At 39.2% G+C, this 18,970-nt stretch overlaps 2 protein-coding genes and 1 long non-coding RNA gene across 5 annotated transcripts; 2 read left to right on the top strand and 1 right to left on the bottom strand.

Moving 5' to 3' along the window:
• Positions 1-1,336: 1,336 nt before the first annotated feature.
• On the top strand, positions 1,337-4,168 carry LOC145660405 (immunoglobulin kappa light chain-like). 2 transcript variants are annotated; one of them, XM_081725355.1, is made up of 7 exons: positions 1,337-1,473; positions 2,136-2,447; positions 2,554-2,853; positions 3,018-3,119; positions 3,506-3,541; positions 3,623-3,672; positions 3,795-4,164. In XM_081725355.1, exons 1-7 carry the CDS (start codon positions 1,374-1,376, stop codon positions 3,837-3,839), a joined length of 945 nt encoding a protein of 314 aa, XP_081581481.1. In that variant the 5' UTR covers positions 1,337-1,373; the 3' UTR covers positions 3,840-4,164. The 2 variants fall into 2 exon arrangements, with proteins under 2 accessions (XP_081581481.1, XP_081581478.1); XM_081725352.1 differs by having other exon boundaries at positions 3,506-3,672; positions 3,795-4,168.
• Positions 4,169-4,355: 187 nt separating this feature from the next.
• On the bottom strand, positions 4,356-9,450 carry LOC145653045 (uncharacterized). Its single transcript, XR_014119296.1, has 4 exons — positions 9,272-9,450; positions 6,970-7,014; positions 6,122-6,282; positions 4,356-5,004 (listed from the first exon to the last, which is right to left on the bottom strand). It is a non-coding gene; the product is annotated as an uncharacterized LOC145653045 (long non-coding RNA).
• A 5,288-nt stretch (positions 9,451-14,738) lies between these two features.
• Positions 14,739-18,595, top strand: s100v2 (S100 calcium binding protein V2). 2 transcript variants are annotated; one of them, XM_035529486.2, is made up of 3 exons: positions 14,739-14,858; positions 16,398-16,529; positions 17,770-18,595. In XM_035529486.2, exons 1-3 carry the CDS (start codon positions 14,778-14,780, stop codon positions 17,938-17,940), a joined length of 384 nt encoding a protein of 127 aa, XP_035385379.1. In that variant the 5' UTR covers positions 14,739-14,777; the 3' UTR covers positions 17,941-18,595. The 2 variants fall into 2 exon arrangements, with proteins under 2 accessions (XP_035385379.1, XP_026883603.1); XM_027027802.3 differs by having other exon boundaries at positions 14,856-14,996.
• The last annotated feature ends 375 nt before the right edge of the window (positions 18,596-18,970 follow it).

Raw genomic sequence — 18,970 nt, 5'->3', positions numbered from 1 at the left:
ACACACACAGTCATCAGGTCTACAGTTAGACACAGTCATCAGGTCTAGAGTTAGACACACACAGTCATCAAGTCTAGGGTTAGACACAGTCATCAGGTCTAGAGTTAGACACACACAGTCATCAGGTCTAGAGTTAGACACACAGTTATCAGGTATAGAGTTAGACACACAGTCATCGGGTCCAGAGTTAGACACACACAGTCATCAGGTCTAGGGTTAGACATACAGTCATCAGGTCTAGAATTAGACACACACAGTCATCAGGTCTAGAGTTAGACACACACAGTCATCAGGTCTAGGGTTAGACATACAGTCATCAGGTCTAGAATTAGACACACACAGTCATCAGGTCTAGAGATAGACACACAGTCATCAGGTCTACAGTTAGACACAGTCATCAGGTCTAGAGTTAGACACACACAGTCATCAGGTCTAGGGTTAGACACAGTCATCAGGTCTAGAGTTAGACGCACAGTCATCAGGTCTAGAGTTAGACACACAGTCATCAGGTCTACAGTTAGACACAGTCATCAGGTCTAGAGTTAGACACACACAGTCATCAGGTCCAGGGTTAGACACAGTCATCAGGTCTAGAGTTAGACACACAGTTATCAGGTCTAGAGTTAGACACACAGTCATCAGGTCTAGAGTTAGACACACAGTCATCAGGTCTAGAGTTAGACACACAATCATCAGGTCTAGGGATAGACACACACAGTCATCGGGTCCACAGTTAGACACACACAGTCATTGCGTCTTAGGAAGATCTGAGGTTTATTTTCACGCCTGTAAGCTTACATTGTGCTTGACAAGCATTACTGTCACAAGAATAAAAATAAGTAGGATGTAAGAAGGTGCCAGGTTTACAAAAGCAGTTCAACCAATGTCAGTAAAAGGATGCAATGCAACCACTTATGGTATTATCACAGCATTTCCAATAACAACAAGCAGAAGAGAGAGTTTGCTCAAACCATGAGCACACAAAAACCTATTAGCACAAGAACACATGCACAAATTGTGCTTAATACTTCTAAAGCATCTTTACACTGGCCTAACAACTCTAACATAAATGTGAAGAAAATTGTTTATGGAGCACCACTTGCTGATGGTGTTTCAAATAAGCCAAACCTTTATTCCTCTGCCTTAGTACAGGTCCAATCGAATCTGTGAACTTTATATGTTGTAGCTGAAATAATTATTACAAAAATCCCTTCTGTACACATATTGAACCACTGACTGTAATCAGTCTGTTATGCTGCTTGGTGGTGAATTGGTTTACGATGGGAGTTTTACTGGTTTTACTGGTAAAAGGTGAGCCACCCTTTCTGTTTTTAGAGCAGAGTAGAAGCAATGCCTCCCACCGACATCTCAAGATGGGTCAAATAAGAAAGAGTGTGGAAACCACTCTGCTCTTTAAAAACTTCAGCATGGGGGTCTGGGTGTTGCTCATTTGTTCTGTCTACACAATGAAAAGTAAGTGTTTTCTTTGTTTTCCCCCTACATTTTACACCAAATACCCTACTAGGCCACAATTTAAGCTACGATGAAATTATGAAAAACAATGCCATATAAAGTCATGAGCAAATTAAAGTTATTAACATCGGCACCGGCTATAGTAATGGTGCATGTATAGATTCAGACATCACATGGTTTAAAGATCTGTATACTAAAAAGTCCAGGATAAGACAGCATTATAATGAAATAACTATAATTGTATTGTATATGCAGTAAGATTATTTTGGATTATTTATTTGGGTGTTTATTGTTTATTAAAATATACAAATAAGATATACAAATAAACTTTTACATTGCAAATTTGTAAGTAAAATTGTTACATATATTTTTAAACTCCAATATGATAACTTACATTTAAACATATTACAAGTTTTTCAGTTCTTTACATACATTTTAAATATTTGCTAGCACATTAGTGTTGCAATAAAATGAACAGTTCAATAATTCGTTTTCACACTATGTTTAATATTTTATTAATTTAACACTAGCATAAAACTGATTATCATTAGACATCTTTTTCTCTTTTTTTCGTTTTTTTTTTTTTTGTTCGCTTGTTATCTTTTGATATAGAGTTTTGTCATTATTTTGAATTCACTTTTTAATTATATTCTTTTCTGCAGCATCTTGCTCGTTTTTGGTGACCCAGTCGCCTGGAACTGTGCACGTGTCCGTCGGTGACACTTTCACACTGAAATGCATGCGTGAGCTGCCGGTTACATACTGCTATTCATCCACAATTTGGCAAAAATCGAACCCGAGGACTGGAAAAATTACGGAGTTCATTTCTGGGAATACCAGGCTAGAAGATGGGGGTAAAACTTGTACTCTGACCATGTCCAATGCCACCGTTCAAAACTCGGGCATCTACTACTGCTCAATTTTATATAGTACAAGTGTTATAGTGGGAAATGGCACGAGGGTCATCGTCACAGGTCAGTGGTCAATATCAAATGACTGAACTGTAAGGCAATGGTTTTAATTGATAAAAATATCGGCAACCCCGATACTGTCTGTACGAATAGCCGCTATCTGTTGTAGATCCTGGTCTGCTAAAACCATCCATTAGCATGTACTCACCTTCCGATATCGGCGGTCGCACCGTGCCGCTCCAGTGCCTGGTGAAGGGAGCTGTTCCGTCCCAAGTGAGCGTGGCCTGGATCATTGACCAGAGCGAGCGCACGGGATTGACGGAGTCTGCCTGGACCGAAAACAGCGACTCAGCCGAGGAATGCACTCGAGCCACAGTTACTGTTTCAACAGAGGAATGGACGAAAGCTACTCACGTCGAGTGTGTTGTCGTGTACGACGGCACAAAAATATCCAAAACTTTGAACAGGGGTAAGCACGAGAGAACTTTTATGCTAGACCCATTTATGTCTTTCTAATGGAAAACTGCCTGAGGGCCTTTAAGCATTACTATGTTATGTATGTATTATTGTTGTTTTTGTAAGACAAATTTGTAACAAATCATTAAACGGCAATGAAAACATTATCACTATCAGATCATTCAGATTCTGTATGCGCCTGGCTGCTGTACGCGGGCATCGGGGCTGCAATTCTTATTCTCGCTGTGACGGTCGCCCTTGCTGTTTGGTTACACAAAGGTGAATATGAAAAAAGGAAATTATTTAAAAGTGTACCAAGACTTTGTGAAGCTTGTGCACGCTGATCCAGGAATGTCAAAGGCGAGGCTTGAGCATACTTTGTTTGTCTATTTCTATAACAGTTCAGAAGCAAGTGAATGTGTGAATGTGTTTTTAACCAGATTGTACCATTATTGCGTTATTTATAGAAGATAATAGATTGTTGGATGGAATTGGGTTATTTGTTGTTGTTGTTGTTGTTGTTGTTTCCTTTTGTCTTAGAGATCCAGTCAACTGCTACAGTAAAAGGGTTTGTTTCTTACTTTAGTAAAAATTGTGAATTGAGCAATTGTGACTAAAATGTTTTATAGGCCTATCTGTTTAATACTGTGTGTATGCCATTTCAGGTACTGCGGAAAGGATACGCACGGCAAACAAACAGGGTAATAGTTTATTATTATTATTGTTGTTGTTGTTGTTGTTGTTAGTTTATGAATACACTGATTCCTTTGTATCCAACACAGGGTGCCAAAAGACACTGAGATGTACTCCAGTGAGACCTTCAGCTATAACGGTAGATAATAGATGATAGATTTACCCATTACAGATTTAATGGTAGATTGCACATTTACTGATGCTCCTTAAATAGCATTTTGAAGTCAATAATACTTGCATTTCATGTTTTTTCTTTTGCAGAATGTAGAATATACCTGTGTGAACCCCGATAGTTTTAGCACCTAAGTACAGTTCCTTTGTGAGAATTTGATTAGCAACCTTTAATGAACATCTTTTCAGACTCAGGTAACAAAGAGGAGTAATAAAGTTTTAATCTAGCCAGACTGATCAAAAGATTTACCTCAGTTGAAAGAAGGGGGACAGACACACTAGGGAGAAAGAGAGGGAAGGTGGAGGAGAGAAATGAGAACGCGAGACTCGTTGACCTGAATGATCTACACAAACAACATAATCTGCTTGCTTTTGTATATTTTGTGAGTTTACTATATATAGTTTATATGGCTTCTCATGCTTCAAGGCACATTAAATAACTGTTTATTACTCTAAATGTGCACCTGCCTTGTTTCTGTATTACCTCACTGGCTAATGCATTCTTATCAGTCTTTCAGTATGGATATTGTATGCTTGCTGTTTGTTTATTATGAAACAAACAGATATTTATGAGAGCGTGCCAGTAGTAGCCACATACCTTCATTTGTCAGCCATTTGATTACACACACTTGTCTTATCAGTGACTTTTATAAGTGACAAATTATTGTTTACATGCAGTCATTCTCTACATTGTTCCTTATTGATCGGTTTTTGAACACAGGAGAACTGCTGACTTGATACTGAGTGGCAGTTAATTTTCACACAGCATGAACACTGACATAGGCATGACTGCAGGTATTAAACTGGTACAAACTTAACAAGCTCAGCAAGTGCCACCCCAAAATATACCTCTAACAGAAACTGACCATTGATAAAGGTCTAGGGGATAGCCCATATAAATGCAAGGCACTAATAATTTTTAACAAAGTGCCTGGTTTATGACTAGATATAAACAGAAATGATTACTCGAAGTGTATGACTGAATTCTAATCAAACTTGCTTTACTTTGAGAAGACAAAAAGAAGCACGATCTTCATTACTAGCTATTCACTTGTGTTTTGTACAGATTTAAAAAAAAATGTGTCAACTCTTCACAATTCTTTATTACTTTAATACATACGTGTTTGTATGGCCTCAGAAGTCACAGACAGCTGCAGGACTGAACTCTGAGTGCACAGGCATGTTCTGCCTTGTGTTTCCAGCTCATGTTTTCTGCTTCCTGGGGGAGCAGTATGCCACCATGCTGGATGTGACGAAGAGAATGGTGAGGGAGAGAGGTGGTAAATCCATCAGCTCTGTTCTATCAGATAAGAGAAAACAAAGAAAATCTGTCAGATGTGGACAGTGAGTCACAAGCACAGGTTACTGACAAGCATAAAATTCCACCTGTGGCCACTCCCTTAATCACTCCCTGTACAGTCACTTCCAGAGCTGAAACTGGAGCTGCTGGTGAACTGTGTAAATTCAAGAGATGGCGGTGTTGAGCGATCCACTATACGCAAGCAGAGCCAGGTTGTTGACACAGTGATGCTATTACCAGTAAAAGGTGTTCAGGAGTAAGAGACACACTGATCTTGTCTCTCAAAATGCAATGCAGCCAAAAGTAATACTGACTAAATAAGAAATACTCCAGGAATACTCTAGGAAGATGGTGGTGGATGTGGTGGAGCAGATACCCAGTTACATTAAAACCCTGCAGATCACAAGTACTTTGTGCCCACCTTCATGGATACAGCATGTTAACATCTAAGCCCCTCATCTTTATACATATATATTTATAAGTCATTAAACTCATTGGGCGCTGTGGACATTTGTCCAGAATCAGCAGTATTTGTTGAATTCTCGGTGCAGTGATCTATCAACGTTTCTACTGACTAAAACAAACAGGGACCCACGGCGCCACACTGAGGTTCATCCAAACGCATGACAGTATGGTCAGTGAAAAATAGGAGCGCTGGCCCTTTAAGAAGCCACAAAACTCAGCCATGTTGATCCAGTCAGCCCCCCCCCCCCCATTGCCACGAACGCTACCAGCTTCCGAACAGGCTCGCAGGCTCTTCATTTCACTACCATCTTTACAAATAAATAAAATACTCATATTTTAAATTATATGGTGTGTAGCATTCATTTCTTTGATGGTTTGCAACTTCAAAGTTAAGCTTTTTTTCAGGATTAATAAATGGGTAATGAAAAAAACCCCCAGCAAAATAAATACAAATATAAATATAATTACACAAATTAATTTCAGAAATTAGTAACATCACAACGGTTATGTAGTCATTATTAAGTGACACTGAGTGCAGTCACCATAACATGACCTGCAGTGAGACACCAGATAAGTGGCATCTACGGAGAACGATGTGATGTGGGTTTCAGCTTTATTAGAAAATGTTCTGCGTGGTTGTGAAGTACATCACCTATGTACACGAGGGCAAATGTTCTCAGTACTGCACAGTGCCTTTCAGCTCAGATGGAGGTCCAGAGGACTAACGTTCCAAAGACAAGGGGCTCCAGCTTTGAATGTTCTGCCCCCTACTGATGGGTCTTGGGAATCACCAGTAAACTGGTAGTGGTGGACCTGCGTGTGCAAGATGGTTTGTAGGGCTTCAAAAGCTCAGAGAGATGAGGCAGGGAAAAGGCAGCATAGACATTTCAATGTGAGAAGAAGCTCGCTGCTACATTTTTAATAAATTGCAATTCATTTAAAGGCAAGCCAAGGCAAGCCAAAGCATTACAAATATCTGAGTGTGAAGTCATGAAAGCATGAACAACTGTTTGCGTCTGAGCCTCCTTAAAGTATCAGCCAAAGTCAAGCAATGCTACATAGCTGAAGAAAAGCACTTTTAGTAAGTGGCATGATATGCAGTTTGAAAAACAGTGTTTTGTTAAATATTATAAATTATTATGCCCAGATTGTGAAAGACAGAGGATTTAACAAAGATGTCATCTAACTCAAGATCTTTGGCGAACAAGGTTTTAGGACCAAACAGCAGAATTTCTGTTTAACAGGACTTTTTTTAAAGAAATGTGGTACTCATCTATCTATATCTTAATTCAGTTATACATGCAGCCACTAAGGAGGTGGCAGAGACCTAATGCTTAGATTAATTTGTGTATTGGCAGCATAACAATGAAAACTACGACTGTGCTGTTGATATATAGATGGTGAAAAGCAGGGGGCAAAAACTGATCCTTGTAGGACAGTTCCAGCAGCAAAGGTTAGTAGAGGATTTCTGCTTACCCTTATAGATAAAGTGGGACCTACCTGAGTAGTAAGATTTGAACCAGATATGAGCCATACCAAAGATGCCTATGGGGGGAGGAGAATATCATGATTAATGGTATCAACAACACCACTAAGAGCTAGAAGAATTAGAATGTTTAGGACACCAGTTTACGACAGCAGATCATTAGTACATTTTTCCAGACTGAAAATTTTTCCAGACTTCCCAGGAATTTGGACACAAATAATAAGAAATTGGTCTATAATTAGAGTACTAATTAAATAGATTATTCCTGAGGGTCAAGGCCAGGTTTCTTCAGAACTGTAGTCACTCCTGACATTTTAAGGGTTGCATCACGGAACAAAACTGGTTTCAAAGGATTTCTTAAAGAGCTGAGCTGGAGAGAGCAGTCAAGCAGGCTTCAAGAATGGACGTAGGCACAGGGTCTGGCAGGCAAGTAGAGGGGTTAGATTTTGAGACTGGTAGGAGCGAAGTGGCTCAAGGTGTAGTTGGGGTATTGTAGTTCTGAGTTAACAGGATGAGGGTGAGGACACAGATAGGAAGTACTGAAAAATGACAACAAATTTTGCCAGGAAGGCTTCACACTGAGCAAAGGAGCTAGGAGCAGATGCGTTAGGAAACTTAGCCTGTCTCTAGGCCAGTAGAACAAATTAAATCTAGGGTATGACCTTGTACATCAGTGGTCATACATCAGTGGACAGTGGTCATACATCAGACTCTGTACATCAGTGGACAAAGAATGTTTTAGACCATGTATTTAAAAGACACTATTTCATGGAAACAATGGCCTATTTAATGTCCTTTATTTTTATGGTGTTGCTGAAGATGGCAGCTACCCCACCATCTTGGCATGCTTTAGGGGTTTAGCAATGTAACTATACCCAGACAGGCTCATAGTGTTCAAGTGTATGAAGTCTCTGGGTTGCTGCCAGATCTCTGATGTCATCAGACTTTTCAATAATTAAATCATGTAACAGAATTGCTTTGTTAGTAACAGACTAAGCATTAGGAAGAGCAAATCTGTCACTGTGAGTTGTAATAGAAGTTCCAATCTCATCCATCTTAACAGAAATGAGAAGACTGTGATTTTGAATTCTTGCAGTAGAGTTTTTGATAAAGTAGCACATCTGCACCATATAATAATCGATTACATTATCCACCATTGACTGATGATCAAGTTGTATCTAGAAGATAAAACAAGGGTGCCAGATGATACTCAGTGAATGACAGTGTTCAAAAGTAACATAATTTACATTTAGCAGACGCTCTTATCCAGAGCGACTTACAAAAGTGCTTTGTCATTTACTCATAGAATATATGCCAGTACAGTACAGTAGGTTAGAATTAAACATACCAAGGAACTAGAATACTCTAGAATACAGGGATGAATGCTGATACCTAGAAGTGCAAAATACATAAGGTCTATCTTAAACAATGATAAGTACAATAAACAATAAGTGCTAGAGTTTGTTAAACGACATAAACAATACCCTACAATAAGTATTAATTTAATCAGTCAATAAGGGAGCAGTGTCAGTTGTCCTTTAAATATTCTGCAAATAGACGGGTCTTCAGTCTGCATTTGAAGACTGCAAGGGACTCTGCTGTCCAGACAGCAAGTAGGAGTTCATTCCACCATCTCGGAGCCAGCACAGAAAATAGTCTCGATGCTTGTCGTCCATGAGACCTGAAGCAAGGTATTTCAAACCGAGCTGTACTTGAGGTTCGAAGTACTCAAGGTACGGCCCTGGCTTTGACCATTGACCTCATGTATAAAGGGGCTGGTCCATTTTTGACTTTGAAGGCAAACATCAAGGTTTTAAATCTGATGCGTGCAGCTACAGGGAGCCAATGAAGGGAGAGCAGCAGTGGAGTAACATGTGAACTTTGGAAGATTGAAGACCAGTCGTGCTGCTGCATTCTGGACAAGTTGTAGAGATTTGATGGCTCTTAGAGGAAGACCAGCAAGTAGCGAGTTGCAGTAGTCTAGCTTTGAGATCACAAGAGACTGCACAAGCACCTGGGTAGCTTGTGAAAGGGTCGAATCCTTTGTATGTTACAAAGGAGGAATCTGCAAGACCGGGTTAGATTAGAAACATGAGTTGATGGTTGTGGTATAGATGATTCTATACCACAACTGTGGTATACAGTTGTGATATAGAGCAGTCACAGGAGGGAAAAAGTGCATGCAGAAAAAGGAATCCAAAAAAAGAGAGAAGGCATCTTTCCACTAATGCTAATTTATAATCCTAGCAGGGATAGAAAGCATGCACACAACTCCATATAGTCAAGAGGAGACCACAACTCAAGAGTTCAACTCACCATAGTAGCAATTCCAGCAACAACCAGTGAATGTCTGAGTATGAGAAGCCTCACCAAGCACTGAAGGAACCCAGCTGTAACAAAGGCCCCAGGTCTGACAGTAGGTAAATGTGACTCTGATCACCAGACCAAAGAGCAGCTCCCTGACAGAGCAGCCAAAGCTCCCATTTAACCTTCCTAACTGAAGGTCTCCATCACAGCAGCTAATCAGGAAGTAGAGGCTTACTCACAGTCTTGTAGATCAACATGGGGCAGGGCTTAAAGGGATTTAAATTGCCATTAGATTTTTAAATATTTAATTATTTTTAGTGCTGCAAGAAAACACTGTATCTCCATTTCAGGCTATTTATTTTGAAAATCTGATGTAAATGTTAATTATGCTTTTTAAAAAACATTTTAACATTTTGTTATATTTAGCCCAAAACAAAATAAAATGCAGAAGTTTTTCCTCTTGTCCTGTAAACCTGTTATTTTGGTATTCAGAGTATGATTTAATAACAGGTTAGACCTGGCATGCCCAACCACATGGTCCTGACAAAGCCACAAGAGGGCAGGAATACATACTCATACTCATCATGATCTGGATTTTCAAATCTTAGAAGCCACTTCTCAGCTTTGCATTGAATCTAGTTATCTAAGACAACAAATAGAAAAGAAATAAAAAAGTTTTGCATTTGTTTTCCATTAATTTTTTCTTTTATTTTTACATGTCTTGTATAGTTAGTATTGGAAACTGATAAGCGCAACCTCAGTAATCTCATTCCCTTGTATAGTTTGTGAAACTTGGTGTGTGTGTGTGTGTGTGTGTGTGTGTGTGTGTGTGTGTGTGTGTATCATTATGATTCATAACTCAGCCAAACCCTTTCTAACTAAATTCTTCAGCTAATTCTCTGAAGGGTGAAGAACAACACCACCAATAGTGTCAGGCAGGGAGATAATGTTTAGCTTTGCTAACATGAAATGAATATTTTAACATCTTTCTAAGTATACAAAATCATTTCTTTTCAGGCTGAGATCCTAAAATACTAAAAGGGGGGGTTGGCGGGGAAGCTACGTGCACTGATCTCGCACCATGTCCAACTAGCACCATGTCCAACTAGCACCATGTCCAACTAGCACCATGTCCAACTAGCAACATGTCCAATGGTGGTGCTTGCACCACTGTGGAAGCCCAAGGTGATGTCATGGTGTGTCACTCCACCAAGTCAGACAGGGAGGGGTGCAATTATGGCTGGATCAGTACAAGTTTCAACAAGCTGCCACACTGACAAGAAAAAAACAACAACAGATGAGACCAAATGAACACGTGTTCTGACAAATGTCTCTAAAATGAAGCACAGTTGCCAAGGACTCTGTGAGGGCTGGTTAGAGGTTATTCTCCTATGGGAGAGGCTAATTGGCAGTGGGATTTGTTTTTGCTTCAACAACTAGCAGGGCCATGTAACACCATGGTTCCAATACCAGTCACTATGAGGGCAAGGTGGCATCCATGAAACCTGGGTAAATACATCCAGGCCTCAATGCAGCTGTACAGGTCTGGCCCACTGTAAGCCAGCAGATGTAAGATGAGGTCTGCAGGCCTAAAGTGTTTTTTGTCTCTGTTTCTCTTGCTTAATCCATTACACCTTTACCTGGACTGGATATAAGATGTGCAACTGGTTGTCCAAAAAAATCTGAGCAGTATGTGTGGAACGTGCAAGTTTGCTGGGTCAGACATAACCTCTGTGGTGCTGGGCCGGAGGAGAAGAAGAAGAAAACAGTTTGCATTCTCCCCCTCAATCCTCTTTTTGTTGATCATGTTTTGTTGAACAAAAATAAATAAATATAGGCAACAACAACCATACAGTGATCTGCTGGGTGGACCTTCCTTTATAACACATATAATTAGAACAGGGAGCATCAAGGGATATAATGGCAGCCTGACACAGCACTCGCGTACAGGCACAGAGTCAGTGACCACACAAGCAGATCTATGACTCACATCCTACAAGGGGAATTCTAGCCCAAGTGAGAATCTGTGTTTGTGTGCAAGTATGCCATATGAGAGTTGGAGAACAGATGGGGCTAAGGGGTGGAGGGGGACGAGAGAGAGAGAGAATGAAAGACAGAGAGAGTGTGAGGGAGAGTGAGAGAAAGAGAGGGAGACAGACAGAGACAGCAAGAGAAAGAGAGCATGAAACAGAAAGTAAGTTTATTTTTCAGAATTGTATTTTCCAATTCGCACAACAAAAACGTCAAATACCACACCCATAGCAACACAGTTGTGATCACCATTACTAAAATAATTTCAACTGCCAAATGACAATGATAGCAATACTGAAAAGTGTACTGAACATGACAGTTTCCATAGCAACTGGAAATGAATTTCCCAAAAGATGCGGCAAAAACAAATTCTTTGTGGATTTGTCAATTATTCACCATGGACTATGCCCACTGTTATGGGTGTATTGTTTCACAGACTGAAATGTAAGTCCATTCCATGAGTTTTACACACAATATAACATTTATACATCATGCAAAATATACAGTAAACAGCACGAAGACTCCAATAAAAATTACCAATCAAATGCAATAAAATCAAATCAAATATTATATTCAAACTAATTATAGTGCATACTATATAGTCTGGGTGCGCTCATATGTGTGGGTGTGTATGTGTATGTAAAACTTGTTGAAAGAAGGAGTGTTTCTGTATAAATTACAACCCACACAGATAGTTAGTGTATGTGAACTCGCACAAGAGAACATGTTAGAATAAACAAATATGAGTGTATCAGACTTTCAGGCTCCCCTTGGATGTGAATGTCTACCAAAAGATTTTAGGATTACTGTATGTGTATGTGTATGTGTATGTGTATGTGTGTGTGTGTGTGTGTGTGAGTGAGTGAGAGAGAGAGAGAGAGAGAGAGAGAGAGAGAGAGGGAGAGAGAGAAAGAGAGAGAGACAGTGTGATTGATGACTTCTGCTGGTACACACCCTGCTCTGCTCTGAGCCCCATTTAGTCTGAGAGCCACCTTAAAATACAAAAGAAATATCACAAGACCTGTTCAGAGTTTAAATTAAGGTGCATAAAAACACCACAGAGTGAAAACTGTTCAAAGAGGCAGAGTAGAAGATGTGCTCTGAGATCCCTGAGCCAGAAATCACACACACAAAACTCTTTATTGATTAAGTAACCACATAAACATGCCACATATTTAATCTTCCCCACCTTTTATTTTATACACAAATCTACTCTTTCAAATTCCTTGGGTCTATGTCACTATTCCAAGGATTGAGTACTCCAGCTCTGATTGAAAATATATCATTTCATTATACTGAAAACAGTCTCTAAATCAATGCCATTTTGTTGCAGTTTTTTGTATACTAATGCCTCAAACATAAGGCATTCCTTGAACAAGTTTCTACAGGAAACCCCTTAACACACGCTCACAATGTTCTAACTGCCTTGTTCTTCCCTTGAAATCCCCTAACTTTATATTTAGAAGTTCATTTAATTAAAAAAAAAATCATGAGCTCCACTACTTAAAATTTACAGTTGAAAGTGATTAACTCATGATTATGTATATAGAAAAACTTAATATCTACTTAAATTGCAGTCACAATTTTTATTGCTGATGTATGTCCTCTGAAGCAACAAGAATAATCCATAGCAAAGATTTAGTATCTGCATTATACTTGAGATATTGCACAGATAGCAAAAAATTGCCCTGTTCTTATGGACTTTGACTGCTGCAATCATGCAGGGTTACACTGATGCAGAAAAGGGTAGAGGATAATCATATTCACACCAACTGACATACATTATTCACAGAACATCACACAATGCATGTACTCCTTGCTAAATGAACCCAGGACCTCAGTGTCACTAGCACAGTGCACTACCTGCTTTACAAGGTAAGCTACTAGATATCACAGGCCCTTGCTTCCACCTTAACTTTATTAGTTTCAAAATGTATGGACATGCTTTGACCCTTTTGACATGTCTCCAGATGGGCCCACTGCTTGATTTTGGAATATATAATTGTAGATTTTTCTTTAGAGCATAAAAAGTGCAGGTTCTTCTATACCGGAAAGGTCTATGTGATGTCCAAGTCTTATCTTCCTTTGTTCTGTGGGAAGAGTTTAACTGCTAATGATCCACAGTCATGTGCCATGCCATGTCAGTAACACTAGGATATTGTAAGTCTCTACTATACCACATAATGTAAAAACACTAGCAATGTGGTACTCAGACAGACTCAGCCCCAGAAATACTTTTAGTTCTGCAAGGATGTGTCGTCTTCAAAAATGTTACTTTCAGCAAAAGGCTGCAAATAACCCCATACAAGTCCACAGAAAATTTCTGTAGTTACCTAGCTAGCCTAATTAAACCTAATTAATTTCTTAACAGCAATAATTATTAAAGGAAGGATTTGTGTGTGTCCTTTCCAAAGCATATCAGGTTAATGTGAAATGAGATATAGGCCTATCTAACATGTTCACCAAATCGTTTACAGTAACACCTTGATGAGCCGTTTATCATTATGCAGTTGTGTGATGAACTCGTGCCAATTTCACCTCACGATGAGTACCTAAATGTAACTGAAAGTAAAGATTAGGTGACTCATTCTTCCTCCTTGTTGCACTGAAAGGACTCTCTGGTCACCTAGTGCAACATCTTGCCGTCGTACTAAGCAGCCAAGGAAAGAGTTTCATGGTAAAATAACCGCAAAGACGTAAGTCCGCACAAATTGTGAATGACTGCGTTAGTCGGTTATCAAACCCAACCATCCACAAAGCATACCTTTGAATACAGTCACTGCAATCACAAAAATATCTTAAATGGTGCAGGGGTGGGGCTTTCCTTTGGCATTTTCCAATACAATTTGTAGAATTTGCTTCTATAGAGTAATGCTGCTGTATGATACATTTATTAATCTTACTGGAAAAAAGTCCATTTAATGAAACTTCTATTAACCATAAAATGTATTATCATAGCAAAAAGAAGCTCCTCTGCGATGACCTACATCTTGAACATGAAACATGTTCAACATGAACATTATTCCTATAAATGGTTTCTTAGTGCATAATTGCTTACTGTGCGTCTAAAGTAATTTTGAGACATATCCCACTAAGGAACGTTATTGCGCGTTCCTAATGTATCTCCATTATTGAAATGTACTATACTGGACAGGATTTCCAAGAAGACTTTTTAATTCATAAGTACGAAGCATAAAGTCAATCTCCACATTTCTTAACTTTTCTGCTAAACTATATTTATAGCAACTGAATATATTCAAACTTTGAATATGTTCAAACTGAATATGTCACTTTCTGCGATAATTTAAGTAGGATGACCCAGAAGAGTCGCAACTCAATCCAGTCAGTACTTGCAAACAGTTGTTGCACAAAAGAGACGTGTTCTAACTTTCTCCTGAGAGTTTCCAGATGTGAGATGGGTGCGTTTTCTGCTCCGTGGAATCAACACTGGAAGAATAGGGGAACACGTAGGCTTTGGGACTATATGCTCGCCATCCCCGCCCCGTCCAGTGTACAGTCCCGAAGCATCGAATTACAGGACTCTTCCCCATATCTTACTGGCACGGTAGGTGGGTTATTTTTTTGTCGATCTGAGTGGGAGGATTCGGGATTTCGGCCAAGATGTGACAGCAGTGAAACGTTGTGCGAGTAAAGTAACAATTACCGAAAGTCGGAGAAAGGAGCGTCTGCAATGGCGGCAGAGGTACGACATTTACTTTTACATCTCATGATGTTAGAATTGTGGAGCCATTACCTGATTAAAATTTTAAGACATGACTTCTCAGCAGTTTGCGAGTTCGGCTTGACTGTTATAGCTATTTTCGGTTTCTCTGGTAGAAAAAGTTTAACTTAACCAAGATATCAGGCAAGTAAAAGACAGCAGTCATTTCAGAAACTCCATTTTGAACAAAATACGCGATTGAACATCTAAAGACCTGCGTGCGGTGGTTAGTGCTGCTTAATCGGCAGTTCTGTGTATTGACCCCGGCGTTATCAGCGTATTTGTTCCTTGAATACCTAATTTTAGGCGTCGAAAGTATGTGTTTGGCGTAAGTGCGTCTTACTTAAATGCAACAAACGAATCTCATATCTCAGTTTAACAACATCGCGTTCCAGCTGCTGTCTTTGCAAACAGATTCTCTTGAAATAGTTCGAGCTTTAATCAAACGACTGATTAGATATAGCTAGATGGCATAAATGTTCCGTATCGTCTCAAGGAGTGTCGGTAAAATTTGCTGGAGGCCCTTAACAGGTCTGACAAACCAGTTTCCTGAAGTGAACCATTTAAGCTACGTTAATTTGGACCATATGCTCCACAGCTGGCTTCTCTCAGTTGTGCCTGTGCAGACAGGCGCGCATATAGAAATAGACAGCACGAGGAATTAATCAGACTCCTGATTCCACGACGCAAGACTCAAGATGTAAAAACTGGCAGGACTGGGAACAGACCGATAAATGTGCCAACAAGCCACATAACTTGTCAGTGCGGAGCCTGGTTTACTATATGTCAAGGTCACGGTTTCGTAAATCGTTGAAATTGTTATGTCTTTAGGCAGAAACATGGGTTATGTTTACTTAGAGTGCTTTTTGTTGTGGACCTGAAGATTTCTGTAGGGTACGGGTTCATTTTATGTATTCATCGATCTTTTAAACGCACCGAATCTTACCTCCTGCAGCCTTGCGAAAGAGGGACAGGGTTATTCTCACACGAGCGCGCTAGAGGGTAAATGGTGCGAAGGAGGCGGGGTTGTCAAAGGCTCGACTTGCAGGTATTACAGGTATAGTAGCGTATTGAGGTGCACGCTTATATTGTCAACGGTTTTAAGACCCCCTGAAGACTGTAAGGAGCCGCAGAAACCTTACTGCTATGAGCAATGCTTAATATGTATTTCTTCTTCTTTTTGAGTAATGTCCTCATAACATTTTGGTTTAGGATTTTGGCTACATTTTAGTTGGTTTTTTTCCAATTTCATTCTGATAATAGATGACAATGTGACATCATGCGTTTTTTTCTTACGATCCACAGGACAAGCACTTATCTCTTTTACAGTAATGCCAGCAGTATCATCTTTTTAAGTAAATTCTCTTTGTGGCTTAATTTCAGTACTCAGATCTGGAGAAGGCCATCAACACTCTGGTCACAAAGTTTCATGATGCCTCTGCTGATAAGGGGCCCTCACTTAAGACAGATGAATTCAAGAATCTTCTTTCCTCTCAGCTGCCTAACCTTGTGAAGGTAAACACACCCAGATACTCACTGATACTCATTCACAGGGTGTGGTCGTGGATCCCTGTTGGGGAAACTCTAAACCGCCTTTCCTGGCCAACATGTTGAACACTGCTGTGGTAAGAGCAAAGGTATTAGTATTTAAGTGTTGCAGAGAGACATTGTTTAGGCGCATGATCAAGCGAGGTTATGGTGATGTCCTCCATTGCATTAAACTACAGAAATCTGTCCAGTATCAGTGTCTGGGTCACGTTGCCCTTGGATTACTCTCTTTATATGAGGATTGTCTTTCCAGTTCATGTTGCGTCAAGCTTTATGGCTGTCTAAGGCATAAGAATTTTTGGAAGTGAAAAAAGTTGAGAAACATTTGTACAACAGTTTTGAAAACATATAATCACATCCTGCCAGATTAAAATTCTTAAAAAAATAAAAATAAATAAATAATAATAATAAAAAAATAAATATATATATATATTGTGTGTGTGTGTGAATTGGTTCCTACTCCTACAGGTTTAAGAATTTAAACAGACTTAAAATACATAAACTTCAAAAATTAAATAGACTTAAAAACATTCCTGTTACTGTTATAACACTCTTATTTCAGCTACATCTGTATCCAGTCCTATTTAATACAATAGTAGAGAAAAAGTCATGTGTTTTGACTGAGAAAATGAAACTTGTCTGTCAGTGAATTTTATAAAACAAATCCTGTACTGCATTACCTTCCTTCATATGTGTCCAGGTGTTTTTTATAACAGCAAACACCGATGTAGGTATTGCAGCAAGACCTTCTAAAATGTTCTTTTAAGAGTTTATATCAAATTTCATAAGATGCTGTGTATGCAAGCCCTCTTGGAGGGCCACATAATGGTGCAAAACCTCATGGTTGAAATTCAGAATAGATGTACCTGAATTTCCTGCGTGAAACATTTTGCATGTCTAGTCTGCATACTTCAAATCTTGTTTTACCTTCTTCCTGCTGGGCCAGAGGATATTCACATTGTTGTCCTGATGCTGTTCCTTCTCAGTGATCTGAGACCAGGGTGGTCACTCTAAACTTTAGATTTTTTAGTGTAACTTTTTTAGAGCCTGTTTTACTTGTTAATTTTATTGTGCCTCAATTTAAATGCTACTAATCTTGTCCCTCGATAGAACAAATGACACAAAATTTTCATGCTCCCCTTAATGACCAGAAATTGCTTAAACACAGCTGAGTCTGTGCTACAACTCTATTTCTACAACTTATTAGACCACAGGGTCCGATGCAGGCATTGGGGAAGTGATGAAGGTCATGGGCGTGAAGGATGGAGAAAGCATAACCTTCAGGCAGTTCTGGACCCTCATCCAAAGCTTGGCCACCAACCAGTTTAGCCTGCTCAGCCATGAAAAGGTGTCCAAATGCACCTGCCTTCTACTCTGAGCCCTTGTGACGTCAACTGCAGACAAGGTTGAGCTGGAGGGCCGTCTCTGGGATCATCACAGCAACGAATACTTAAACTCTCCTTTGCTCTACATGTAACCGCTCCCCCCATAACACTAACCCCTCCCCCAACCTTTCTTTCAGTGGAAAATTTCCCTGATAAAATGTTTGCCACAAAAACTCAGTTCTCTCTTACAGTGAAATGCTGTGTAGAAATGAGCCATTTTAGAAATCTCAAGCCCTATAACTAACTAAAACTGCACAATGACAATGAAATGACAATGAATTGTGGTGAACTGTTATACAATGATTGTCTGGGTTTTTTTCCCTAGAACTTTTCAGTGGGATCAACAATCTGTCTTAACATAAGGTCCTGCCTTTTTAAGATGATGGTGGTCAAAATGCTTCACTTCATTTAACATCACTAGTAATGTCATGTTTAATGTGTCTGTGTTTAATAACACAAGCCTTTATCTTCATGTTTTCTTGTTTTAAAGTACGAGTGCCCTTTAAGTCTCTAAAACAATGATACTTCCTCAGAGGTATTGTCTTGACATTATTTTTTCATATTTATGTTTTGTAATCCTAATTTTTTGGCCACAAAACACATTAATATCCTGCAATTTCTAAAGTAATTAAAAGAAGAAAAAAAGCACTGTGCTGTTGCTGTCTTTAATATATAAAATGTTTGGTGATGCAGAATTTACCTGTCCAGTTTCATACACACATTTTCTTCCCAAAATTATTTTCAACAGAAAAACACACATACTTTCTAATTAGGTTATAAAATAGACATATAAATTTGTCTAGGAAGCCAGCTTCCAAAGAAATAACCTACGCAATTTTAATTCTTTTAGTAATGTATACAACAAATATGCTCCTTTTATAAATTTTATTCAATAATGCATTTAAACATTTAGGTACAGATCTACACATTTTCATAATGCTTTTGGACAGTTATGTTTGAATTACCTTAAGCGTCGGTGGACTATTGGCATTTCGCACTGGTCCTTTTTGGTCCTTTTAGGCC

Source organism: Electrophorus electricus, chromosome 2 (genome assembly GCF_041902795.1).
Source record: "Electrophorus electricus isolate QZ-2024a chromosome 2, ASM4190279v1, whole genome shotgun sequence".
Lineage (NCBI taxonomy): Eukaryota > Metazoa > Chordata > Actinopteri > Gymnotiformes > Gymnotidae > Electrophorus > Electrophorus electricus.
The sequence above is the reverse complement of the archived record's forward strand: the minus strand, read 5'-3'. Positions and strand labels throughout refer to the sequence as shown.

What these genes read in the sequence shown, in the direction of transcription:
- LOC145660405 (XM_081725352.1), top strand. Translation starts at nt 1,374, where the DNA reads ATGGGTCAAATAAGAAAGAGTGTGGAAACCACTCTGCTCTTTAAAAAC. An exon ending in TTCTGTCTACACAATGAAAA is followed by an intron (nt 1,474 to 2,135) that starts GTAAGTGTTTTC and finishes TCTTTTCTGCAG; the next exon opens with CATCTTGCTCGTTTTTGGTG. An exon ending in CACGAGGGTCATCGTCACAG is followed by an intron (nt 2,448 to 2,553) that starts GTCAGTGGTCAA and finishes TATCTGTTGTAG; the next exon opens with ATCCTGGTCTGCTAAAACCA.
- s100v2 (XM_035529486.2), top strand. Translation starts at nt 14,778, where the DNA reads ATGCTCGCCATCCCCGCCCCGTCCAGTGTACAGTCCCGAAGCATCGAA. An exon ending in CCCCATATCTTACTGGCACG is followed by an intron (nt 14,859 to 16,397) that starts GTAGGTGGGTTA and finishes GCTTAATTTCAG; the next exon opens with TACTCAGATCTGGAGAAGGC. An exon ending in AGCTGCCTAACCTTGTGAAG is followed by an intron (nt 16,530 to 17,769) that starts GTAAACACACCC and finishes ACAACTTATTAG; the next exon opens with ACCACAGGGTCCGATGCAGG.